General features: G+C 37.3%; 1 protein-coding gene across 2 annotated transcripts in view; it reads right to left on the reverse strand.

Annotated features, from left to right (window-relative positions):
- The window catches only part of kcnd1 (potassium voltage-gated channel, Shal-related subfamily, member 1), a 75,221-nt gene extending 61,625 nt beyond the window's left edge, over positions 1–13,596 (reverse strand). The window contains exons 1-2 of one of the 2 annotated variants that reach the window (XM_065248127.2): positions 13,233–13,596; positions 10,541–12,349 (exon numbers count right to left, since the gene is read on the reverse strand). In XM_065248127.2, coding sequence (XP_065104199.1) covers positions 10,541–11,655 — 1,115 coding nt within the window. In that variant the 5' untranslated portion in view covers positions 11,656–12,349; positions 13,233–13,596. Of the gene's footprint in view, positions 1–10,540; positions 12,355–13,232 lie in introns of both variants that reach the window. The other variant, XM_065248125.2, reaches the window with a different exon arrangement.
- Positions 13,597–23,504: the final 9,908 nt, after the last annotated feature.

Consider the following 23,504-nt stretch of genomic DNA (forward strand, 5'->3'; position numbering starts at 1 on the left):
CCATAATCACAGACAGAGGATCACAGCCACCATAATCACTGACAGAAGATCACAGCCGCACCATAATCACTGACAGAGGATCACAGCCGCACCATAATCACTGACAGAGGATCACAGCCACCATAATCACTGACAGAAGATCAGAGACACATCATAATCACTGACAGAGGATCACAGCCACCATAATCACTGACAGAAGATCACAGCCACACCATAATCACAGACAGAGGATCACAGCCACCATAATCACTGACAGAAGATCAGAGACACATCATAATCACTGACAGAGGATCACAGCCACCATAATCACTGACAGAAGATCAGAGACACATCATAATCACTGACAGAGGATCACAGCCACCATAATCACTGACAGAAGATCACAGCCACACCATAATCACAGACAGAGGATCACAGACCAGAGCTATTCAAATCTTACCTTGGAGGGCGCGAGCACTACAGAGTTTAGTTCCAACCCTAAAAACCCAAGATTTGAATAGCCCTGTCACAGACGCATCAATGACTGACAGAAGATCAAAGAAACATCACAATCACTGACAGATGAAGACAGACACACCATAATTGCATACAAAAAATCAGAGACACACCATAAACACTGAAAGAGGATCATAGACACACCATAATTACTGACATAGGATCACAGCCATCATAATCACTGACAGATGACGACAGACACACTATAATTGCAAACAAAAGATCAGAGACAAAACATAATCACAGACAGGAGATCAAACACAACATAATCACTGACAGAAAAACGCAGACAGCTAATGTTATTGGTTTTACAGCTGAGATGATATTCAAGGAGATGGCAAAAAAATTCATTTAAACATCTATCAATACATGACGGGGCACAACATTATAATATACACAATGTGCCATTTATCAAAGTGAGAAGGTCAACAGACTCATCTCAGGGAAAATAATAAATTTAAAGGGGTAGCTCATCGAAAATATAAAGTATGCAATCATTTACCATTTATCTTATGCTGTTGTTTAACTTGTCAACATGATGCCAGACTATGAATTTCTAGGTGGCTGATTGCTTAGTAAGTATAAAACAAATGCACTAAAGTTTATATGTTTAAATAGTTTTAGTTCACCTAACCCTACAACACTAGAAACTAGTTTTAAATGTTTGTACAGTATCATGGTATGTGTCCTTGTAAGATTTTTACACATCCTCTATGTAATCCATCTTCACAAATATTTTCTTTGAAATGCTCCAACTCTCCATTATTAATGCCACAGTGAAATCCCACAGCCAATCACGGTACACCTTACACTGCAAAAAAAAAAAAAACTGTTTGCCACCCGCTCCCTCTAGCACGAGATGAATTAAGTGTAGTGAACCAAAACCAGAGCAAAATTACATTACTAATACATAATTCTGACAGGTTATCAGTCTGAAGAGGAAAAAAATAACAGCCCAGATCCCATCAGCGAGCCTGACAACTTCAATGAAGTGATAAGTTGAGTGGTTTCTGTCACAGACATTACACTTACCACGGCTGCTGTGAGGTCCCCCGGGTTTTACATTGTTCAAGGACGACGCTTTTTCCCACAAGACACTTATATAAGCCAACAGCAGATGGTGAGTGTGTACTCCAGGGAGAAGCCATTATGCAATGGGACAACAAGTTTTGTCCTCTTGTAATGTGAGAGATTAAGCTAAAATCCCAATCTGAAATGGTTCTGAACAACGTGCACCTGTTATCAATGAATGACTGAAACTAAAGAAATGAAAAAGAGGTCTTACAACAGATACTGTGGTGGTATAACATGGTACAGTGTAGTGCTGTAAGTAACCAGTTTAATAGTCAATTAATTACAAATTAATCTGATAAAATGGCAAAAACTAATTTCCTATATTACACATCTAGTTCTCCTTTAAAAAAATTGAAAATAACAACCATAAAAACAAATGAAAATGTTTGAACAAATACTATCACTAAAACATCAAGAAGTCATATAAATTTAAAGCGAACACTGTGCATGCATCTATAAGGTTTTAATTGTTAACATGGACTACAGTGGCGAGGCTACATTATGGCCAGGGTGGCCCACCCAGTTAGAAGAGACACAACCCTTTTTTTTGTGAGAAAGCCAAAGAAATCATGCATAAATGCTAATAATCTCTTTAATAATAATCACTCAAATAAAAATCATTCAGAAACATACAACTATTTATATAGAAAGTTTTTTTGCAAGTGTTTCTTAACCTTGCAAATGTTAACATTCAAGCCATTTCAAACAATTTGATTTGAGAACCTTCCAATCTTTCTGATGAAGCCAATACATGGAATGGCCGCTTGAAGCTGGCTCCATCATATGGCCAATCATATTAGCGATGTGAGTTACAGAGGCGGGACTCATTGCAGAAACAAGATCTGTTAACCGTTTGTATGCCACAAATAGCGCTATTATTGCTAGGGCAATTTAGTAGTATTCCCTGAATATTGGTAGGGACATGTCCCTAGCGTTCCTACCCAAATCGGTGCCCTTGAATCGTTAACTGGTGATTGTATTTAACAATATCAGACTGGGAGTTTAGCTTTAATCTCTCACTTTACAAGAGGACAAACACATTATTGTAAAGTGTTGCCAAGAACGCTCTTAAAAAGATGCTTAAAGGGTTCTTCATAGAGATGATATAGAAGAACCATTTTTGGTTCCTCAAAGTTTTTAGAAGATCCATTTCTTTCATTCCTTTTTATAGACAGTTTCATTGGACGCATGCACATTTTGAACTGAAGTGAACTTCTGGTCTGTATTTATTTATCGGTCTGGGTAGTAGCTAAACTGATCTCTGAACAAATAACTTAATAATAAAATGTTTTAGTTTGCTAAAGACAAGGGGAGACAACGAGCATGGATCACAAGAGGTTTGGCAGCCAGGCAAGAATTCAATGACCTGTAGTTAACTTTGTATACATTCATTTTACACATTAACATCAGTTCAGTGTAATAGTTAATAAGCGTTAGATTAGATATAATATATGAATGAAGGTAATGTATTTGTCATTTATTTCTTTTGTTATCAGAAATAAACTACTGTAAAAGAGCTCTGTTGTTATTGATTCTACATTATGTTAAAATCTACTGGAAGTTTCATTTAGTCTCCAAAAGCTGTTTGTTTAAATGTTGTTGCTGCTGAAACCGTCTATATTCGAAGATATTTTATGGAACCATTCTGCCAAAAAAAGGCATTGTGAAGCACCTTTATTTTTAAGAGTGATCCCTAGAAAAACTTCTGCGGCAGTGCCACAAAAAAATCTCAACACTTTAGTGTCTTTGTTTGTTGAATGAATGTAGGTAACAAAACCTTTTCTTTTCTGTCGGTCATTTCTGCACTGCTCACGTTAGTTAATACTTCTCCCGAAGAAGAACTTGAGTAGCTGTAATTCCTTACATCAGGTTAGTGTATCCTGCTTTCTCATGGGTCATATTAAATAATAACTTTGAGAGCGCATTAAACTTTTAACACAGAATATAAATGGAATTTTAATTCAGCAGCTCCTGCTTAAAACGCTGCCCTGTGAAGGTCAAAGGAGACAAACCAAATGTTGTATATTAAGTCCTGGTAATGCGAATTCTACTCAGCTGTCGCCACAGTATTGCCAATCGAATTGTGCACTTACTGAGGAGTCTCTGAAGAGTCTTCACTCCTCTGATCTGCGTGCATTACTTGCATTGCTTTCTGCACAGTAGGCTAAAGCAAAGCGTTTATCTGGCTCCCATGAAAGGGAAGATGGCCAGTCAACCCCAGGTCAGCTAAAATATTAATGCATCAGGTACTGTAGTCTTCGTCTTAGTGGACAGACCACCCATAGACTGAAACATACTGGTCATAATCTAGTAAGATTTAAACTGACTGCTTGACTTTATGCTATGTCCATCCACAGTCAACCTGGAAACATGGAAAATAGCAGGTTTACACAATAATTCTAACATAAATGTGACAAGATTATACCACAGACAGGAGTTGATCAGGTCTGCCTGGAAAATTTTATTATTATTATTAGCAATATGTTACTCTGGACTAGGGGTGGGCCTGCGCTTCTCATGTGTATTTCATCAGTAAAGTCAGTTTCGTGTAGTAGTAGTAAATCGCCATCATCTGCTTTCAGATGGGGCGGCATTTACAACACAGAGCCGTATTTCACAGAGAAGCTGGAACATGATCTTAACCTGAGATCCTAATGATATTTGGCAAAAAAATAATTAGGATTTAACCCATATTGTTGGCTATTGCTACAAATACCTTACAGCCGTTTTCTGTACGAGCGCTCACAAACACTGCAACGCATTATCAAACTTTTTAAGCAGTCTATTATTGTGATAGAGTCAGTTTCAGATTAATGCCTTTAAACAGAATACTGTGGTCACAGGCCTTACATGATCTTTTCCTACGGCTGATTCTTAGCCAGAAATGTTAAATGTCTGTCTATCCAAGACACTGCATTTCATCTCCCATGCAGAAAGCAATTTTGCACTTAAAAGACGTTACATGTCCAGGGTTTTCCACAACACTTTACAGTTCGGGCGGCCCGCCTAAGCTGGAAAACCCTACCGCCGTAACTAGGTCATTAAAAAAAATTTGCTGCAAAAATGGCCATCAAGTGCATCTCGGAGAATAGCACGGACGATCTTCACACCGCAAGCGGGCAAGCACGCCAAATGGCCGAGATGAAAGACAGTCCGTCACTGTCTGGAGGATAATAGCCAGTTGATAAAACACGTATGTTTTGGGTTTATTTAAGCCTGTTATTTTATTAGTCTATAGTTCTTGCTAATTTAAAGTAAGTTAGCTGGTGATTTTGTTGTTTAAGCAACCTGCTAGCTAGCTTGCACGTGCCTGTTGATTAGATATAATTGTTGAGCGCTCTTGCTCACATTATTTATGTGCATTATTTACATGCTACAGTAGTTACACTCCTTTAAGATAATGTAATTAATAGTGGGAAACAATAAGTTTTTACAATCTTCGCGCTATATATCATCGTTCGCCAGACGTTCTACAACATCTGCTTCAGTTTGTGTTTATTAACCCTTTAGTTTCACTGCATCACGTAGCTAATCCCATTAGAGGTATCTATTAAAAACATTTACTTCATTATAACCTAGTATGTGTTCATTTTCTGTCATATTTTCTTCAAAATTTAGTTTTATTTGAGTGTTTTAAATAAAAATATTTTCGCGTACGCCCCACCCCTTTGATTGCCACGCCCCCTGACCCCGGCAACCCGTCCAACCCTACCACCTTAACTAACACATTTTACCCTGGCTGTCCAAACAAAGTTCAAACGCCCAGCGTAATACAAGGGAAAAATTAGGCTGTCATAGAAAATGTAATGGAAGTCTAACCCCATAATGAAAAAATAAATGAAATTAAATCAATAAATGAAAACAAACACCTTGTAATCATTGTTGACTTTGCTTACATGATACAATATCAGACATCTCACAAAAATGGCAATGTAACCAAATTCAAGTTAATTTTGGCTAGAAGTGGGTTACTCATAGCTGGACTATATCAGGTTTAGACAGTGAAATGACGGCTATTTCATGCTGGGCTTTATAGAAACACACACACACACACACAAATATATCCATTCATGGAGCTCACACAATCATTAGTATGCAACCTGACAAGAGATATTTGCCTTTTCATTCTCTGGGATTTCTAAGCCACAGAAATGTATAATTATATTTGGAAAATATGATTATAGGTCCAAGAACGCCATCATTCTTAGGGCTGTTTGTCATTAACATCTAAATGCAAACAAGAGGTAATGTTTTGCTTTTCTTTGTTGTTACAACATGAATATTTCCAGATTTGATTATCTCTTGGGAGACACCACGATGAGTCTATGTAAATGTAATTAGCTTAAAGGTCAAAAGTCACTGATTAGGTTTTAACGTTGTTGAATAGCGTCGCAGATCTATGTTATACAAACAAACAACTGCTTTACACAACTTAATATCACAAAAACCAATCAGTCCCAGAGGAAAAAAACTTCACTTTAAATGGAGACATCAGAGTTTTTTCATTCAGGTAGCATCCCTCATAACGTTATTGTGGATAACGTACTTCACATTAGAAGAGTTGGATGAGTAATGTGTAATTTCACACTAAAACTTCAGAAATTAATAAGTACATTTGGTCATCTCAGACCGATTACAGACTTGCAAATCAAAGACATAGTTCATTTTTTTAAATCTACTTGATACACGTGTGAGATGACGGAGACTTCTGCTAACTTTTACCTTTCTAGAAGAACTAACTGAGATTCAACTGCGATATTAAAGGGACAGAAGGGTTTTATTAATCCAAATGAATGTCTTTATTCATAAATATGTCCTCATGGTGTCAAATGACCTCTGCCAATGATCTGACTTTTCTTTGTAAGCTTAGAAGTTCTCTCTTTACTTACATTGAACGGGTAAGTCCAGGGGGCTTCCATGTCGCTTCGCCATACTGATAAACTACAGTATAATAGCAAAGAAAGACAAAAAGCACTAGCCTACCGACGTGCTTCCACAACACTTTTTAGTTCAGAACAGGTGAACCAGCTACCGTATGAGTACATAACGACGTAGTTGCAACACGCATTTGGAAAAGCGAGGCGCTAGAGAGCACTATTCTTTTGATTGCAAAATACAATTTCACCACTAGATGGGGGTAAATCCTACTTATTATCCCTTTAAGGAGATCTATGGGAGTTTTATGCCAAGTTTCGTTGGCGATGATGATGATGATGATGATGATGAAGCCTAAACTGGATTCTGAAGAAAATGTGAATGAATAAAGTAAAAAAGTCCTATTGATATTCTTAAAACACATTGCATTTACATGTATGGATTTGACAATACGCTTTTATTCAAAGAAACTTAGGTGCTGTACAGCTATACATAAGCAGATTGCTTAAGTTAGAGAACCTGATGACTTCTGTAATGCAATGTCACACCTGTCCTCAACAATCCACACAAAGCTACTTAGTTTACTACTAAGTGGACTTTAAAATCCCAAGCCTAAATATAAGGAACAGTAATAGAGATGTTTGATTTAGAAACTCAACTTATAGAAAATGCTTTCCAGATACTCAAAATGATTTTCTGTGTCAAACATCAATTCTGCATGGTTTTCATTAAACATTAGCATCATTGTTGCCTTACTGACACCATAATGCATTTAAATCACACAGAACAACATGGAATGCTCCTGATGTACCTAATAATAGACAACAGATTATTTCTGGTACTTTACAGTAGGTGGAGGTTATGTTATTCACACAGTTCATGCGAATAAAAATGCAGACATCTAGATAACGTAACAACATTTCTGCACAGGGTTCCCACACCTTAGTTAACTACAAATTCAAGGACCATTTAAGGACTTTCCAGTTCCAATGCCCTCAAATTTAAGGACTAAATGCGGGGACACATTTCAAGTGGGGGCAAGGTTACATTGTGTTACCTTTTAAGATACATTGTTACAGTTCCCTTTTAAGGGAAATTGCGCTGCGTCATTGTGGTGACACTTTGGGGACGCCTCCAGGGGTAAGTGCGTCTGAATGTGTATATCAAATTCAACCAATGGTGAGGCTTAATGACAAAGACAGGGTGACACGGGAGCCAGGAAGTATATCGCTGAAATAAAATGTTTAAAATATCTGGAACAAATTTTACAGGGACGCAGGAAGTATGGCAAGGAAGACGCAGCGTCTCGTTCCCTTCTCAGGGAACAACAGTTACAAACGTAACAGAGACGTTTTCATGTGTCAAACACAACTATGCAAAAAAGCATTTTGGTATGAATCAACATTCGCATACAGAAGATATAAGCATTTAAAGTGAACAGTTTAGCACGTGTGCTTAAAAAGTCTAGAATTTTTATGATATTATCCTACACTACACAGGGAATAATATGAATTTTTTTCCGGAAAACTTCTTGCATAAAATAGATTCAAGCACTTTCAATGACCTGTATCTATGTATGTATATTTTCAAAAACTTCCCAGGGCCTTGACTTTTTCCCCCCATATTCACAAACTTTTAAAGATTTCAAGGACCCGTGGGAACCTTGTCTGCAGAACTAATACAGCATGTATAATATGTGCATGCTAAAACGGCTGATAACAGGTGATATATGTCAATGTGTGTATTAGTCTGTATGTTTGTTACAGCATATCACATTATAAGATTCATGTATTGCTTAGAGTATTAAAATACTAATACTCCACCGATATATTGTGACTTAATCTGATATATTTACATAATGCATAGAAAGACTATTATTCACTTTAAAACCAGATTGTGGTTGTTAACACTAATGTGAATCTGATATTCATACAATCGAAAATAATGTCAACATCCTAAACATGTATCAATAGCCGTTTCTCAATATGCGTTCTTGTCTGTACTTGTGTTCTTGCGGACTTGTGAAACGTCATCAGTCGCAGCCCAAGTACTGTTCCAATTCAAAGTTCGCATCAAGCCCGAGTTCACATAAAATCCCCGGATGTGTTCTTGATCCGCCCATTTTATCGAGGATGCATCAGAGGAGACTTGTGTGGACTTATGACAGCAAAGTTTCCCAGAATGCATTTCGCATCAGGAGTTCGTTCTTCCGAGTCTGAACTTGCAAGTTCGAACTACGAAGGACACAAGTCCGAGTTCGGCGTACTTGGTTTTAAGAAACGGCTTATGTTTAGGATGTGGCAAAGGTGGAGCAAGGGGTGGGTCAGTAAACTGATAAGTATCACTCGCAGATGGTTTTTTAAGAGTCTGTTTATATTAAATATATGAATGAGTCTGACTATGTTTGGAATAGAGTACTGGCACATGCAGTGTGTGAAATGTACCCTGCCTGCTACTTTCTAAAAATAGTATACAGTTTGCAAAGATAAACATTTCAAAGATTTGTATGCTAAACAGTCGTCTCATGACCTCACTACTTTCATATATTTCTAAAAAGTTAATAAAAAAATTAATACTGCTGCTTTCTTATCTGTAGTGTGCTCTGCTTTGGTTGTATGCTGCAAACAAACGTACAGAGCATGCATACTGTAAACTGCAAAAATAGTAGGGTAAAATACCATTCAGAACGTACTCCTCTGTAGTTCTGCATCACAATGCCGTGTGAAATCTGTGTAGGTGTTTATCTACCCAACAACAACATCAAAAATACGATCATATCGGGCTGCACTGAAAAATATTTCAAGAAAAAGTTACCAAGTAACCCACAGATGACTAATCTCAATCCATCCTCCTCTTCCTCCTCCTCTCAAGCATAGTGACAGCGTCCCACTCGTCATTCATCACTCCAAGTGATGCCACTTTATCACTGAACCACAGGCTTGTGTTATGCCTGCCTTTATAAAGTTTGATAGCAAACCAGTGGCCATAGATGTCCGAGCAGAAAAAGTTAATACTTACTGTATATAATTAAAAGAGTTTTAGGAGGAATTTTCACAATTTCATTAGGAAAACATCTCTAAAGCCGGGTGTACACTGTACAATTGGTATGGTGCAAAATTTGTGATCCTGAAATACAGACTACAGTCTCATAATCTCATTTTTAAATTAAGAGCATCAAAGTTTCATTTCAATCTGTTATATTACAGATATCAATGTTATATTGTCACTGAATGTTCTTTACATTATATATATATAAATTTATGTCAAAAGCAGTAAGTTAAAAAACACAAAAAAATGAATTTAGCTGGATTTCCAAAGACTCACATTTTTTGTAACAAAAATTAGACTACTATTTACCATTCGGTGAACAACTGATACTGCAAAATCAAACTGTATGCCAATCTTTTCATATATTACACAAAGCAAAATAATAAATACATTTACAGAAATAATCTGGTTTCCCAATTGTTTTCCATAAAATTGTTAAAATCATCTTGATCGCATGGGTAAATGTTTCTCCCTCGGATGCTATTTACACCTCGTATTAAAATCCATTTTAATACCAGGTATAAACAGCCCTTCCTTTGTGCTAAATGTGAAAAGCTGGATCTCAGCATTATAAAGCCACTGTTATATAGAAAGTGATGAAATATGACGAAGCAGGGATTCAAGCAAGGCTATCACAAAGCATGAAATAGTCATTCATCAAGTAAGTTACACTCCATAATGAAAAACAAGGAAATGTACAGGATTATTTGTGTGCATTCAGGTATTATTTTGTCCATAGCATGCTAATTTCGATGTAAAATAGCTTAATAAAGAAAACACTAAACAAAAAACATAACCCAATTGTTTGTTTTCTTACAGTATTTTTTTATGAAATAACGTAATTCTAGACATAAACTTATTGGCTCAAGCTGTATGTATTGACACCGCTGTGTCATGAAGACACCTCAAATAATGAAAACCTCTAGTTGGAAAAACTAGACTCCTGGCGATTTTTTGCACTTTAAATAAATGAAGACCTTTTAAACAGAAGATCTTGCTGTTGCATATTTAAAGCATCAAGCTGCAGATATAAAAGGAATGAACTTACCCAAGCGTTGTCATGGTGACAATGGTGTACCAGAACGAGGCTGGGATGCTGCTGAAGTTGGTTCCTTTGGTGCCTTTCTCAGCGTAGAACATGACCGTCGCAAATATGATGATGGCCATGGTGAGAGAAAACAGGAGGAAGCCGAGCTCGGAGGCACAGCTCTTCAAAGTGTAACCCAAGATCCTCAAACCCTGAGAGTGACGTGAGAACTTGAAGATTCGGAAGACGCGGAAGACCCTCAGCGTGACGAAGGCTCCGCTCACATCCTCGTTCTCCGGCATAACCAGGCCGATATAATAGGGCATGATGGCGACGACATCGATGACGCTCATGACCGAGCGCATGAACTTGCAGCGACTGGGTGCGGCGAAAAGCCTCATCAGATACTCGAAGGTGAAAATGAGCACGCAAGCCGTGTCCATGCAGAAGAACGCCAGCGAGTACTTCTCGCCGCACGGCAACTCTTTCTTGCTCCCTTTGAGAGGCCTGCAGGGAACCGTCTCCACCACGTTTGCTATGACCGACACGGCTATAAAGAAACCCGTGACGTAGTAGAAAACGAGAGCCATGGTGCTCGTGTGGGGGTTCTCAAAGGCGCGCCATAAACGCTCTCGACGTGTGCTGTGAGGTGGCAGAGGGGCGTCCGTCGCCATTTCGGCCTCCGTGTCCTCTGCCAGACGTTCCTGGTTTTCCTTCTTTCGATCCCGATACTCTTCCATGCAGCAGTCTCCGATAATATCCGGCACGATGCCGTAAAACGCCAGCTCCTCGTCGAAGGCCTGAATGCACTCTTGCCGAGGATAATGCAATTTCCCCGTACGGTAAAAGTTCAAAATGTGGCGAAACATCTCCGGGTCCCTGTCGAAGAAATATTCCTGAGTGTCCTCGTTAAAGAAAAATTCCTTTTCCGAGCTTCCGAGCAGAGTGTCGGGATAGCGGTCTAGTGTGTTTTTCCACGTCTGAAAGCGGAGGCCGCTTACGTTTACGAACAGAATCTCATCGTTGCGGCTCTTTTTGTCCACGGGCGGCTTCGGCATGCTTTTCTTGGCTAGGGGAAGCCACCCGACTGCAGCCGCCCTGGCAAAGGGCAGCCATGTTGCCACTCCGGCGGCCATCTTTATATCGGTAGCTAAACAAATTTACGAAAATGGAAAATGATGACTGGTGGCCCTAAGGAGCTTTTCTAAACCTTGCATCAAAAAGAAATCTATTTCCAAAGTTAACATCCGAGCTGTCGCAGTCAGACTAGATGGTTAAAATAAGACTCACTTTGCCTGTTCATTTGTTATGCTAGGATGAAATCCTGTGAGGTAAATGAAAAGATATGAATGATATTTCATCATCGGTGAAAGACGCTTCAACATTTAAAGCTGTTAAAGTGTCAAAGGCATTGAATGTCAAGTAACCAGCTCTCCATTTATCAAAAATTATCCTGAAATTAACCATGAAGATTGACTAGTTCATTGCTCACCGCTCTGCATTATATCTGCAGAGTGTGGCAGCTCAAAGAAACTGTTCAGCCATTTAAAGGGTTAACACTCTTGGCCATTGCTTGCACGTTCTGGTTGAGAATACTGATTTGTTGCAGCGCTGTGCTGTTTCAAATTTTTATTAGTCTGTGACGATTCCTTCTGAAGTTAGCAAGACATTGTTTTTCCAGTGTTGTGTTTATCCTTTCTGTTGCATTTGATCTTCCTTGTTTTTGGTCGGATTATACGATTCTTCCTTTTATCCTCTCTGTCAACTTTAGGTAGATCAATTTTGTGAGCAGCAGAGGTTTCAGAATCACAGAAGCGTCAGTTTATACACCTGTCCTAAAACAAAACAAAAACATCTTAGATAAAGTGCAGGTCTGGTATATGAAGGACATGGGACAAAAGTAATGCTTGCCTCACTTGTTTTGCATCAGAGACAGCTTCAAAGTCAGCTTTATGATATATACGAAATTTAATTGGGAAAAAATTGTGCTTTTACTACTTGCATCAAAAAATGTGCTATTCATTAACTCAAATATTTTTTTTAACAAATTCTTGCATAAAGAAATTGTATTTATGTGGTTTATTTAGCTGTAGGGAAATAAACGTTACTGCAACAAAGCAACCACCCAATTAACAAGTGACTGCTTTGCCTTTATGTGATCAATAAACAACAATCAATAAGCTACAAATAATCAATTAATATTGTGCTTTCCTAGCACTAAACCAACGCAACTTCCTGTTGCATCCAAATGACTGTGCATGAATGAATAACCTTCACGATAAGACCCATAACAAAATATAAAACTTTTTCTAGGAAGACACAACATAATGGTTCTAGCAGAGGACAGGTGGCCCAACCCAATCCCAACCTAATGCATGTACCGAACAACATGCTCCCACAATCAAAAATCAATAACGCATTACTTCACATCTCCTGCACCATACCCAAGAACGCACGCAAGCAGCAAATCACTTTAACGCGTTAGCTTTAGTTCTCTTCTCCAAAAAACATCATGCAACTTATTACGCTCATTTTAGTTGTAAAGTAGTCACAAGCGCAAACGGCATCCTTACAAGTCTCAAGGTAGCTCTCCAAATCAATGCGATCTCTATATAAAGCGACAAAAAGTGCCAAACCACTCCATAATGAAGTTATGAGGACATGCGGCTTTGTCTCAAGAGTGATGATCTATATTTTTTAAGATCTTTGTTACCTCTGAGCAGAGCTGAGATGGGATGAAAAATCCAATGTGACCAAAAGCAGATGAAATAACAAAAAAGGAAGAAACCAGCAGCCGCTCTGCAGCAGTCCAGGCATATCGCATGCGACCGTAATGCCTTGCCTCTCTCTCTCTTTCTCTCCTCCGCTACTCTGTTGCATTCGTGCGCTGCCTCTCTCGCTCTCTCTTCCTCACTCACTCACTCATTTGCTTGCTCTACCTCCTCACCCTCTCTCTCTCTCTACACTTATACACATCCATTTAAAAGCTTAATATCTCTTGCAAATGCATCCCATTCTACAATGGGTCATAGAGACAGAGATCAGGGCTCAGGTTTCACTCAACCTGAAAATAATGTAACACTGAATCTCATTGCACTCTTTCTTGCATCGTACCGCATTCATACACACACACACAGCATCCTCTCCTCTTTCAACTCAACCGTTTCATGTTGCTCCACCTCTCTAGACAGTGGGAGTAGCACATGATGAATGTAATTTTTATTTTAGTGTCTCTCAGTTGTGCTCGGGTGTTATCAGCACTCCTACCAAATGCTGCCTGTGACGTGAATTGGCGAAGGAAACTCCATGGATGTTGCGCAAGAGATGAATGATGAAGATGATGATCTGTGCTGGAGACACATTTTGGGTTACATTAGTAAATAGATTGATATTTATCGGTCTGGGTGATATTTGGCGATTTAAGAAATTCTCTGCTATGGGCAAACACTGAATCCCCAAAGAAATCTTTACAGATTTTATAACAGGAAAAGCTTCTTGTTTGTTTATTTAATACAGTATTTTGGTAAATGATAAATATCCAGCAGAATTATTACACCAATTTAAGCATGAAATTACTAAAAACATCAAATTCTGTCCAGGCCAGTCGATAATAGGGGTATAAATTACATTGATATGGGTCGATACATCGATTTAATTTCTAACGATACGATGCATCGATGTTGGCATTTTTGCCAAAGTGCACATTTTTGTTTATTTTCATCCGCTAGTGTCAGCAAGTGAGCAAAGTTTTTTTTTTTCTTCAACTACCTCAGTGATTGTCACTATTGCACATTTTGACACAACATACTGAAAGACTTTGACTGTTGAAATCATAAACTCAATTTTATGTGTCATTTTTATCCTCATTATATATTTTTCTTTATTTACAAAAAGTGTATTTTTTGTTAGTTTATTATTGTAAATTGTGCAATTTTCAAAGAGTTTAATTAAATGTTCATGTTTTATATATTGGTTGTTTGTAAGTAACTAAAAATGTAACTGCTTCACTAGGCACATAATATAAAATATAGATAAATGAATCAAATCGTAATTGCATTGAAAAAGTCTTTGATGTATCGGCTAATATTACATCGCTGGATAATCGATAATGTACCGTATCGTAACGAACTGTCCGATTTACACACCTAGTCGAAAAACTAAACTAAAATCTACTTACAGATTTCTAAATACACATTTTCTGTAAACAAAAATGTGATAACTTCATTGTGATCAGGAGCATCAAAGTTTGATTTTAATCACTGATTTCACTTTAATTTTAATCTTTGACGTGATTTTACTCGGTCAGTATATTAATGATAAGCAAGTTTTTTTTCACAACATTATGTAGGATGATTTAATATAGATCACAAACAGTAAATCCCAAAAACATTTAAGTGGGTTTTCACAGACATTTTTGGTAAATTGTAAATAAATGTCAATTAAATTAGAGATCAGCATCTCTCATGCTATCATAAAATTTGATTGTTAAAATGAAATCTCCATCAACATCAACCGAACCATATCGGCACTAGCGCTAGTTTACATTCACAAGCTGCACTTTATCCCATCTTGAATTATTCATGTGGACAAAGGCTGAATTCAGCAGACTGACAATCATTCATTTACCATTTATAACGACTGCACTTTCCACTGCTGTCTAGGACCTTTACTGCAGACTCATACAGGCAACTGGGGTTGGGGTCCCAAAAGGCTTGTTGAGTTCCACCTAAAATAGAGAGATTTGATTACGGAGGTATTTATATCGGTCATGTTTACCCTGTGGAATTAACCATTTGATGAAATAACACGCTCATGTATACTGTACACGCAGGCACACACGAACATTGTCTCGTTTCAATTATAGAGCAGGCATTGAATTTCTTAGGGAGGGGTTACATTAGGGACAGATTAACAGAAGTTGTAAGATAAAGCCATTAAATGTTGACCTGTTGCCTAATTGTGTCATTAAAAATGAAGTGTGTAATGTGCAAAGATGAGTAATCGAGCTATTTTTATATTGGTTTCCTCAAAAGACTGTAAATCGGAGCACAACATTTACAAAAAATTGCTCATTGAACAATAGTGTGAGTTAAAGGATTAGTCCATTTTCTTAAAAAAAAAAACAGATAATTTACTCACCACCATGTCATCCAAAATGTTGATGTCTTTTTTGTTCAGTCATTTTAATGGACTTTAATGGAACCCAACACTTAACACTTAACTCAACACTTAACAGTTTTTTCAACGGAGTTTCAAAGGACTCTAAACGATCCCAAACGAGGGATAATGGTCTCATCTAGCAAAACCATTGTCATTTTTTACAAGAAAAATAAATAATATGCACTTTAAAACCACAACTTCTCGTCTATCTCCGGTCCTGTGACGCGCCAGTGCGACCTCACGCAATACGTCATCACATCAAGAGGTCACAGAGGACGAATGCAAAACTACGCCCCAGTGTTTACAAGTGTGGAAAAAGAGGGCCGTTCCAATGTTGTTGTATGTGGGATGATACTAATTAATGTCTTTGTGTCAGTTTATTGTTTAAAATGGTCTGAAAATGTGCGTTTCATATATGTAACACGTGACCGTTCTACGTCACTACGCAATTACGTGAGGTCGCGCTGGCGCTTCACAGGACCGGAGATAGACGAGAAGTTGTGGTTTAAAAGTGCATTTTTTTATTTTTCTTGTCAAAATGACAATCGTTTCGCTAAATAAGACCCTTATGCCTTGTTTGGGATCATTTAGAGTCCTTTGAAACCCGTTGAAAAAACTGTTAAGTGTTCAGTTAAGTGTTAAGTGTTGAGTTAAGTCTTAAGTGTTGGGGTCCATTAAAGTCCATTAAAATGAGAAAAATCCTGGAATGTTTTCCTTAAAAAACATAATTTCTCCTCGACTGAACAAAGAAAGACATCAACATTTTGGATGACATGGTGGTGAGTAAATTATCTGGATTTTTTTTTAAGAAAATGGAATAATCCTATAAGGACGGGACTATCCATCTGACCGACCAATAGGAGAGCTGAAAATTATTATTTTTGCAAATAGACCCTTTTTCAGTTGGTAAACATTGTGACATTTTTTTGGGCGGAGTTTAGATGAAGCAGAAAGATTTCCTGACAGCTTAACTAATGCTAGCTATAGCTAAGTGTTGTTAGTTTTTTGGTTATCGTAAGAAAGTTTCTGGTTCCGAATCCAGTTCTGCCTAGCGATTCCCGGTTCTGATCTCACTTCCATTATAATAAAAGAAATATGCTAAATATTGTGGAATACTTAAACAATTCCATTTCTGTTTATTAATCACCGTCAAAATATTTTTAATGTAATGTGAATTTATATTTTTAGTCACTATATCATTTATTCCTGCTGAAGAATCTTTCCTACCTGGTGAAATGGACATTTTAGGAGTAGCAGTTCATAAACATTCGAAAACACTGCAATCATTCGACATTTATGCCATGCTTAAGCAAATGTTTGGTCATATTACTTGTACAGCTCAGCTGATGTATTTTTTTTACAAGTGTTATACTTTGTTATTATTATTATATCTTTGGAAATTAATTCACACGTTTTACTTTTTTAGACATGTTTAACACTAAGTATACAAAGCATACCTCAGCAGCGCGAGTGTTTTCTGTGCTAAGTTCATTTGGTTGCGTGACTGTAAATAGTGATTTAACGTAATTAATATAACGTAATTAATATTTGCGAGGTAAGACATGGCTATTTAAAGGGATCGCTCGCACGCTTTGCCCGTGCATCACATTGGAACCGCTTTTAGTACCAAAACTTAAGAATTCTGTGCTGTTCCGGATCATTTTAAAATACAGAACTGGTTCTGAATAAGAACCGGCTCTTGGTTCCCAACCGTAATAATGACTGGACAAAATTTGATTTAATCTGACTATGTAAGGTTACTCGCTGTCCAGGACCATGAATGCTATTTGAAAAAGTTAACTTTAACAGACATAACCAGATTAGCCGACCCATACACGCTCACTCAATAAAGGGACGATGTGACATGATTACCTCCAGTTGAGCACCCTGACATCTACATTTACTGTATCACACAGATAAACCGAGTGTCTATAGTAAAGAGAAGCTGAAGGCAGATAAATCATTAGATGCCTATAACTATGTGATAAATAGGCATAAAAGTTCGTGTTACATGAGAAATCAATCAACTCGTTTCACAATTTCTGATTAGTTGGGCATGCATGAGAAACCTTTAGACATGTAACCAAACCATGAACCATACTAACGAAAGACATGATTTTCTTTAACTGTATGGGCAGATATTTTTAATGATCATTTCTATCCAGTCCGCTCGTTTAATGGCTATTAACAACAGCTGTCATATGGTTTGTTTATTGTTGCCTTGAGGTGGCAGCAGCTATGCCATCAAATTTTAAATTGGAGCCTGTACTCTGTCGATTCTGGCACCCAACAACACAACAAGTTGACATTTGCGTTCCTAATGTAGTCGACTCTGGTTTGTATTGGCCGCTAGCAGTTTTCCTTTTGGTTTGGCTTCAACTAGCGCAGTGACGTAATCATGACGTCGTTAAAAGGGTCTACAGACAATTTCAACAGCAACAACATAAGCAAATGGATTTTATGGATTATTTTTGATAATAAGCAAAATAAAAAGTAAATTACCTTAGTTCAAATCAAGCGTATCAACCACACTGAGAGCTAACGTTACTTTGTAAAATAAGTGTATACGCAGCCAAATTTGCAAAGTGAAAATCCATGCTCAGTAGTTTCTATCCAAACGTGAAGCGAATCTTTTCAAAATTCGCAAAAAAGAAAACAAACAAATGCAAATTAGGTGCGTTTCCATCAAGTTGTTTGAACGAATGACAGTGTTATTGGTAACCAACAGTAAATAAAACAAGGCAGACTTAGAAAATAGAGACAGGACTGCATGTAGTCACGATGGGAAAAGTTATTAATTTATAAGCAGTGCAGCTTGTAATTGCCAAACTGATGCTGTGCATAGAAGAATAAGTGCAAAATTTTTATGAAGGCACTAGGAGCAAGGACATTGCGACAACGTTAAGCCCCATACAGTATATGGTAAAGACAACGACAGTGGAAACAGCTAGACGGTCAGATCTGTGAGTTTCATGTTCGCTACATCAGAATTAATTTGGCAAATGTGTTTCCATCTCCTACTTTTTGCATAAATCAAAAACCACTTAAAGTGAGCGTAAAAACTTGTTTGCAAATTAAGGGATTTTTAATTGAATTTTGCTGTTTCCATCACTCGTTTTTGATGCAATACTTGAAAATATGCATAAAATCATGGTAATGGAAACATGGCTACTGTCTCCCCTCATCTTTGGAAGACTAGGTTTTTGTTCCAGAGGTCAGTTTAGTTGCTAGCCAGAACGATAAAGCAGCACAGACCGGAAATTAACTTCGCTGCAACGCTCATGCCTCCAATAAAATCATCTATATAACTAAACATAAAGAAATTGTGACCCAGCTAAAGTCATCTTAATATGTTTAATATTGACTGAGTAAGATCCTGTCAAAGAAATCAAGGAGTGAAATCAAACTTTCTTCTACTTATCAAACAACACTGCATCCACACCAAACTGGATGGCCAATTTACAGTGTTCTCCAAATGTACACTCTCACTGGCCATGTCATTCCTTTCGATCAACCCTTTAATCTCTTTAAATGAAACACTTTCTTGGCTAGCCCCAAAGCCTACTTGAAGGAAGAAATAGTGGCATCTGTAATTCCCATTTGATGGCACCTGTTATGAGAATTGAACATAAGGAGTTTCCAGAGCGTAACGATTGATTATCGTGATTTGGGTACAGGCTAGAATAAACAGATGCTGACATGAGGAACTCCAGCACACACTGGGACAGAGTACAGTAAGCCAAAATGATAGCAACATTTATTGCCTGCTCCTAAAGTCAATGGCTGAGTTACAATTACAATCTGCAAGGAAACCGGTGTAAAAACAGACCAGCCATGACAGAGATCCATTCAGTTTAAGAAAAGATAAAGAACCCAACCTTTGTTTATGTTATTGTGTGTCAAATATCATATAGCTATACTAAAAGTAGTACATACAGTAAGGCAGATTTATGTGGCACTATAAATAGACTTTTTCAATGCTATTTGAGTTACAAACTGTATGTCACTCTATACCTATACTATATACAAAGAGATCAATAGCAAACATGGCAGAAAATATGTTATGTCTGTTGCTGACGGTACATTCTTGGAAATGATGAACATTTACTCATCTTACACACTGATTTCAGTCATTTTGTAATACAGAAGCAAATATATGTTAAACATCTAACTTATACAAGAGAAACAGTTTAATTTGCGACTTTATTTCCACTTTGTTTATATTTGAGCTCAGATGCAAAACTAAAGAAAGCTGTTTTGTAAATTAGCTTTTTGTAATTAGACTCTTAATGGATTCTGCCAACAAAGCGGTATTTGCTAAGTGACCTGAGTCTAAGATTAAGCGGATTTGAAGCAAAAGTATTTGATAATCGTAGCCTATAATATGTGTATTGGGTTAATAGCATTATCTTTTTGACGGAGGTGGCGTTTAGCGGGTTCTGGGCTCCTCATTTACATTTGTTTAAGAAGAAAAGTTACCTGACAGGACTGTGTGGTGCGGTGCGGTCTGTTTCCATTGTAGTCGGTGCGTGACGTCATCAACGTGGTATTTTACTCGTCATTGCCGTAAAAGTTTGGCTGAAATCATGTAGCTTCCTCCAGAAAATACCGAGGAGTGCCGTTTAACAGCTCGGTAGCTCCGAGTGATAAAACAAATAGGTGCGTTCGACTTAATGCGGCGCCGAAAGAAATGACAGATATATGACGTCAAAGTACCGCGAGAGCGAGTCGAAATAGTACTTCTCAATCCCTCTCGCGGTACTTTGACGTCATATGACGTCGAACATTTCTGCTGTAATGCCGTTTTAACTCACAGTGTATCGCGCCTGCACGTGATCAATCAAACTTGCTAGTGGTTCAATTGTCCGATCTAACAAAGTAAAACAAATTATGTAGTGCAAAGTCACAGTCTTGGGCATGTCAAAGATTGGTAAAAACATTGGCTTTGATGCATCAATGCCCTATTGACTTCCATTATAACGACATTTTCGAATGCAAAGCATGACACCGTATAATCTTGCATTCATGGTTGTTGATGGTTTTCCCTGTTGCAAAGAGGTAAAATTGTCATTTTTACTGTTGATCATCATGTGGCACCATAAACCCTTTAGATAGGCCTGTGCAAAAACAAAGCTTAGTTTCTATTTTCAGTCATTTTGTGAATCATTTATTAACTTGGCAATTAAAGAGGTAAAATCCTGGAATTTTTGTAAACATTAAGTAGTTTTGATCAGTACTAAGGTTCATTAAAAAATTATCTGATACATTTTTGCAGCAGTTTAATTTAAAGGATGTTTAATATAAGATTTGTGAGCAAAAATCATTCCATTTGTTGAAACACAGAGAAAATGACTAAATTAAGGCTCAAAAGCACCCCATAGTGGATGAAAACATCCCCAACAATACATACGGGTTAAATTATGTCTTGCAGTTTTAGAGATAGTGTATATAGGCTAGATTAGCTTCAGCATTGCTTTCATTAATGGTCTGCAGACCTGTTTTTCTGAACAGTTGTGAAACTTGAAAGTGTGTCAGCACTCTTTTCTACTTCATGTGGGTCTCATGGGACGCCTCAGAAATGGTCCAAAGTTTGCATTAAGTAAAGCAAATGGATTTAATGCATAACTTCACTGTTTTACTGTGCCTTACACACTGAGAAATATTAATAAATAAAGATAAGTAATTATTGATGTTATGATAACAGATAACAAGAGAGAAACAAGATGCTAAGAAGCAGATACAACACAGACATCACTGCAGTACTACTCGACATATGTAAAAATTTGGAGGGGTTTCAAAGATATTCACAGTACCCTCTAAAACTTTTTATCCTGCTCAAATGTGCTTTTCTTTATAACCAAGCAAGATGATGAAGGTTAATATCCAGGGATGCATTAAAATATTTAGTATTTGTAATTAGTATTTTGGATGTCATCTTTGTATATAGATGCATTGCATATATTTGTATATTGGAAATATCTTTTCTTTTTCATTTTGCTTGTACACATCCCACATCTGCAGATGTTTTTGATATCTAAACCATATCAACATGTTAGTAAAGTAATAGTGCTGAAGTACTTTTTGGGAAGCAAATATTATGGTCCATTTATCTCATATCCAGTTTACTATTCATACTATATTTGTGAGACAGAGAGAGAGCGCTGAAGCAGTTTATACGACTCACTGTTGATAAATGAAACGTGAAAGCTCACAACCTAGAAAGCGGCAAATTTCTGCCGAACTTACAAGTTAAAAGCTCTGGATGTGGGATCAGGAGTGGATTTGACAGCATACTTAAAATTCAGGGCACAGTCTTCCAAATGTCTGGAAAGACAACCGGCACAACAGTAGTTCCATTTATTTCACATCTGCAGAGCGGTTTCATCCTCACCCAATAAAAAGACTTTCTTCAGCATCTCCAAACTAAAGATTAGAAACACCAAAGCAGAAAATCCTGGTGAAGAAGCACAAATAAAGGGTCTAAAGTAAAACTAGATACAGAGAGTTTACACAGTTTTTACCTAAGTTTGGGTAAATACTGGACAGGACCAACCATTGGGTTATAAATAAACCTATGCTGGAATCTTTTATTACTAAAGTTGGGGTGTTTGAACTCATGTTTGGGTAACAACCCAGCATACAGATTTATTTATAACACAACGATTATGGCTTTGTCCTTTTAAAATGGAAGTATAAAAGAACCATCCATTAGGAAAATTAATAATGGTTTCATTTTAGTAGAAGTGTAAGCATGTTTTGGCAGATTGTTTTTACTTTCATTGTTTACAGTTTAAAGTGCAGCACAGTCATTTGCAAAGTCACAAAGTAGATGCATGTACGATTTGCGGGGTACATTTTAAAATTATTCATGGAGTTGTGGGTCGATTTTGTCTTGGAAGTTTGCTCAAAGCTCTAATAACAGCAAAGTTATGTGATCGCAGATGTGCTGGGAGAAATGCGACCCGATGGCAACTTTGTACCAGGTGGCGACCCGGAGGTTGGGGACCTCTGCCATAAAGAACCTTTAACATCCAGAGAAGGTTCTTTCGATTATAAAAACTAAAAAAGAAATCTTTAAAAAACCTTTGACTGAATGCTTTTTTAAGGAACCAAAAATGGTTCTTCTATGGCAGGGTTTCCCAAACTGGGGTTCACGAACACCTGTTGGTTCGCGAGGGAAATGCAGGGGGTTTGTGTGTCGAGGAAAAACAATTAAATCATAAAATGTAAATAGTTTTGAACTGAAAAAAATCTAAATAAAACACTTACTAACAAAAAATACTTTTTATTTGTTAAATTTGCATACCATGTCAGCGCCAATAGCCCAGTGTTTAGTGCGGCAACATAGCGTTAGTGGGCTCACGGCGACCTGAGTTTGATTCCAGTCTTTGTGGTTCTTTGCCGATCCTGCTCCCACATCTCCACCCAACACTTTCCTGTCATCTCTCTATACTATACCATCCAAATAAAGGTATTATTGCTACGACAAATACGATTTATGTAGCAATAATGAAAATTATCAGATGACGGTTCAGTAACAGGTAATACCAATAACTATGTAGAATACTACTGTTCAAAACTTGAAAATTGATGAAAAATATTTTTTTTTTAAAATCTCATGGAGTACTTCAAGTAAATAATTTAGGCCAAGGGAGTTCGACTGAAAATGTTAAAAAAAATCCTGGTTTGTTGTGAAGAACCTTTATTTTAAAAAAATGTGCAATGTCTTTATCTGTCTGGCTTTATGTTTTGCAGTTCAACAGTTGGTGGAGAAATAAAATGGCATTCATTTCAGCAGATGAAAGAATTAATTTAGGACTGTACA

The sequence above is a fragment of the Paramisgurnus dabryanus genome, chromosome 11, assembly GCF_030506205.2.
Source record: "Paramisgurnus dabryanus chromosome 11, PD_genome_1.1, whole genome shotgun sequence".
NCBI classification, from domain to species: Eukaryota; Metazoa; Chordata; class Actinopteri; order Cypriniformes; family Cobitidae; genus Paramisgurnus; species Paramisgurnus dabryanus.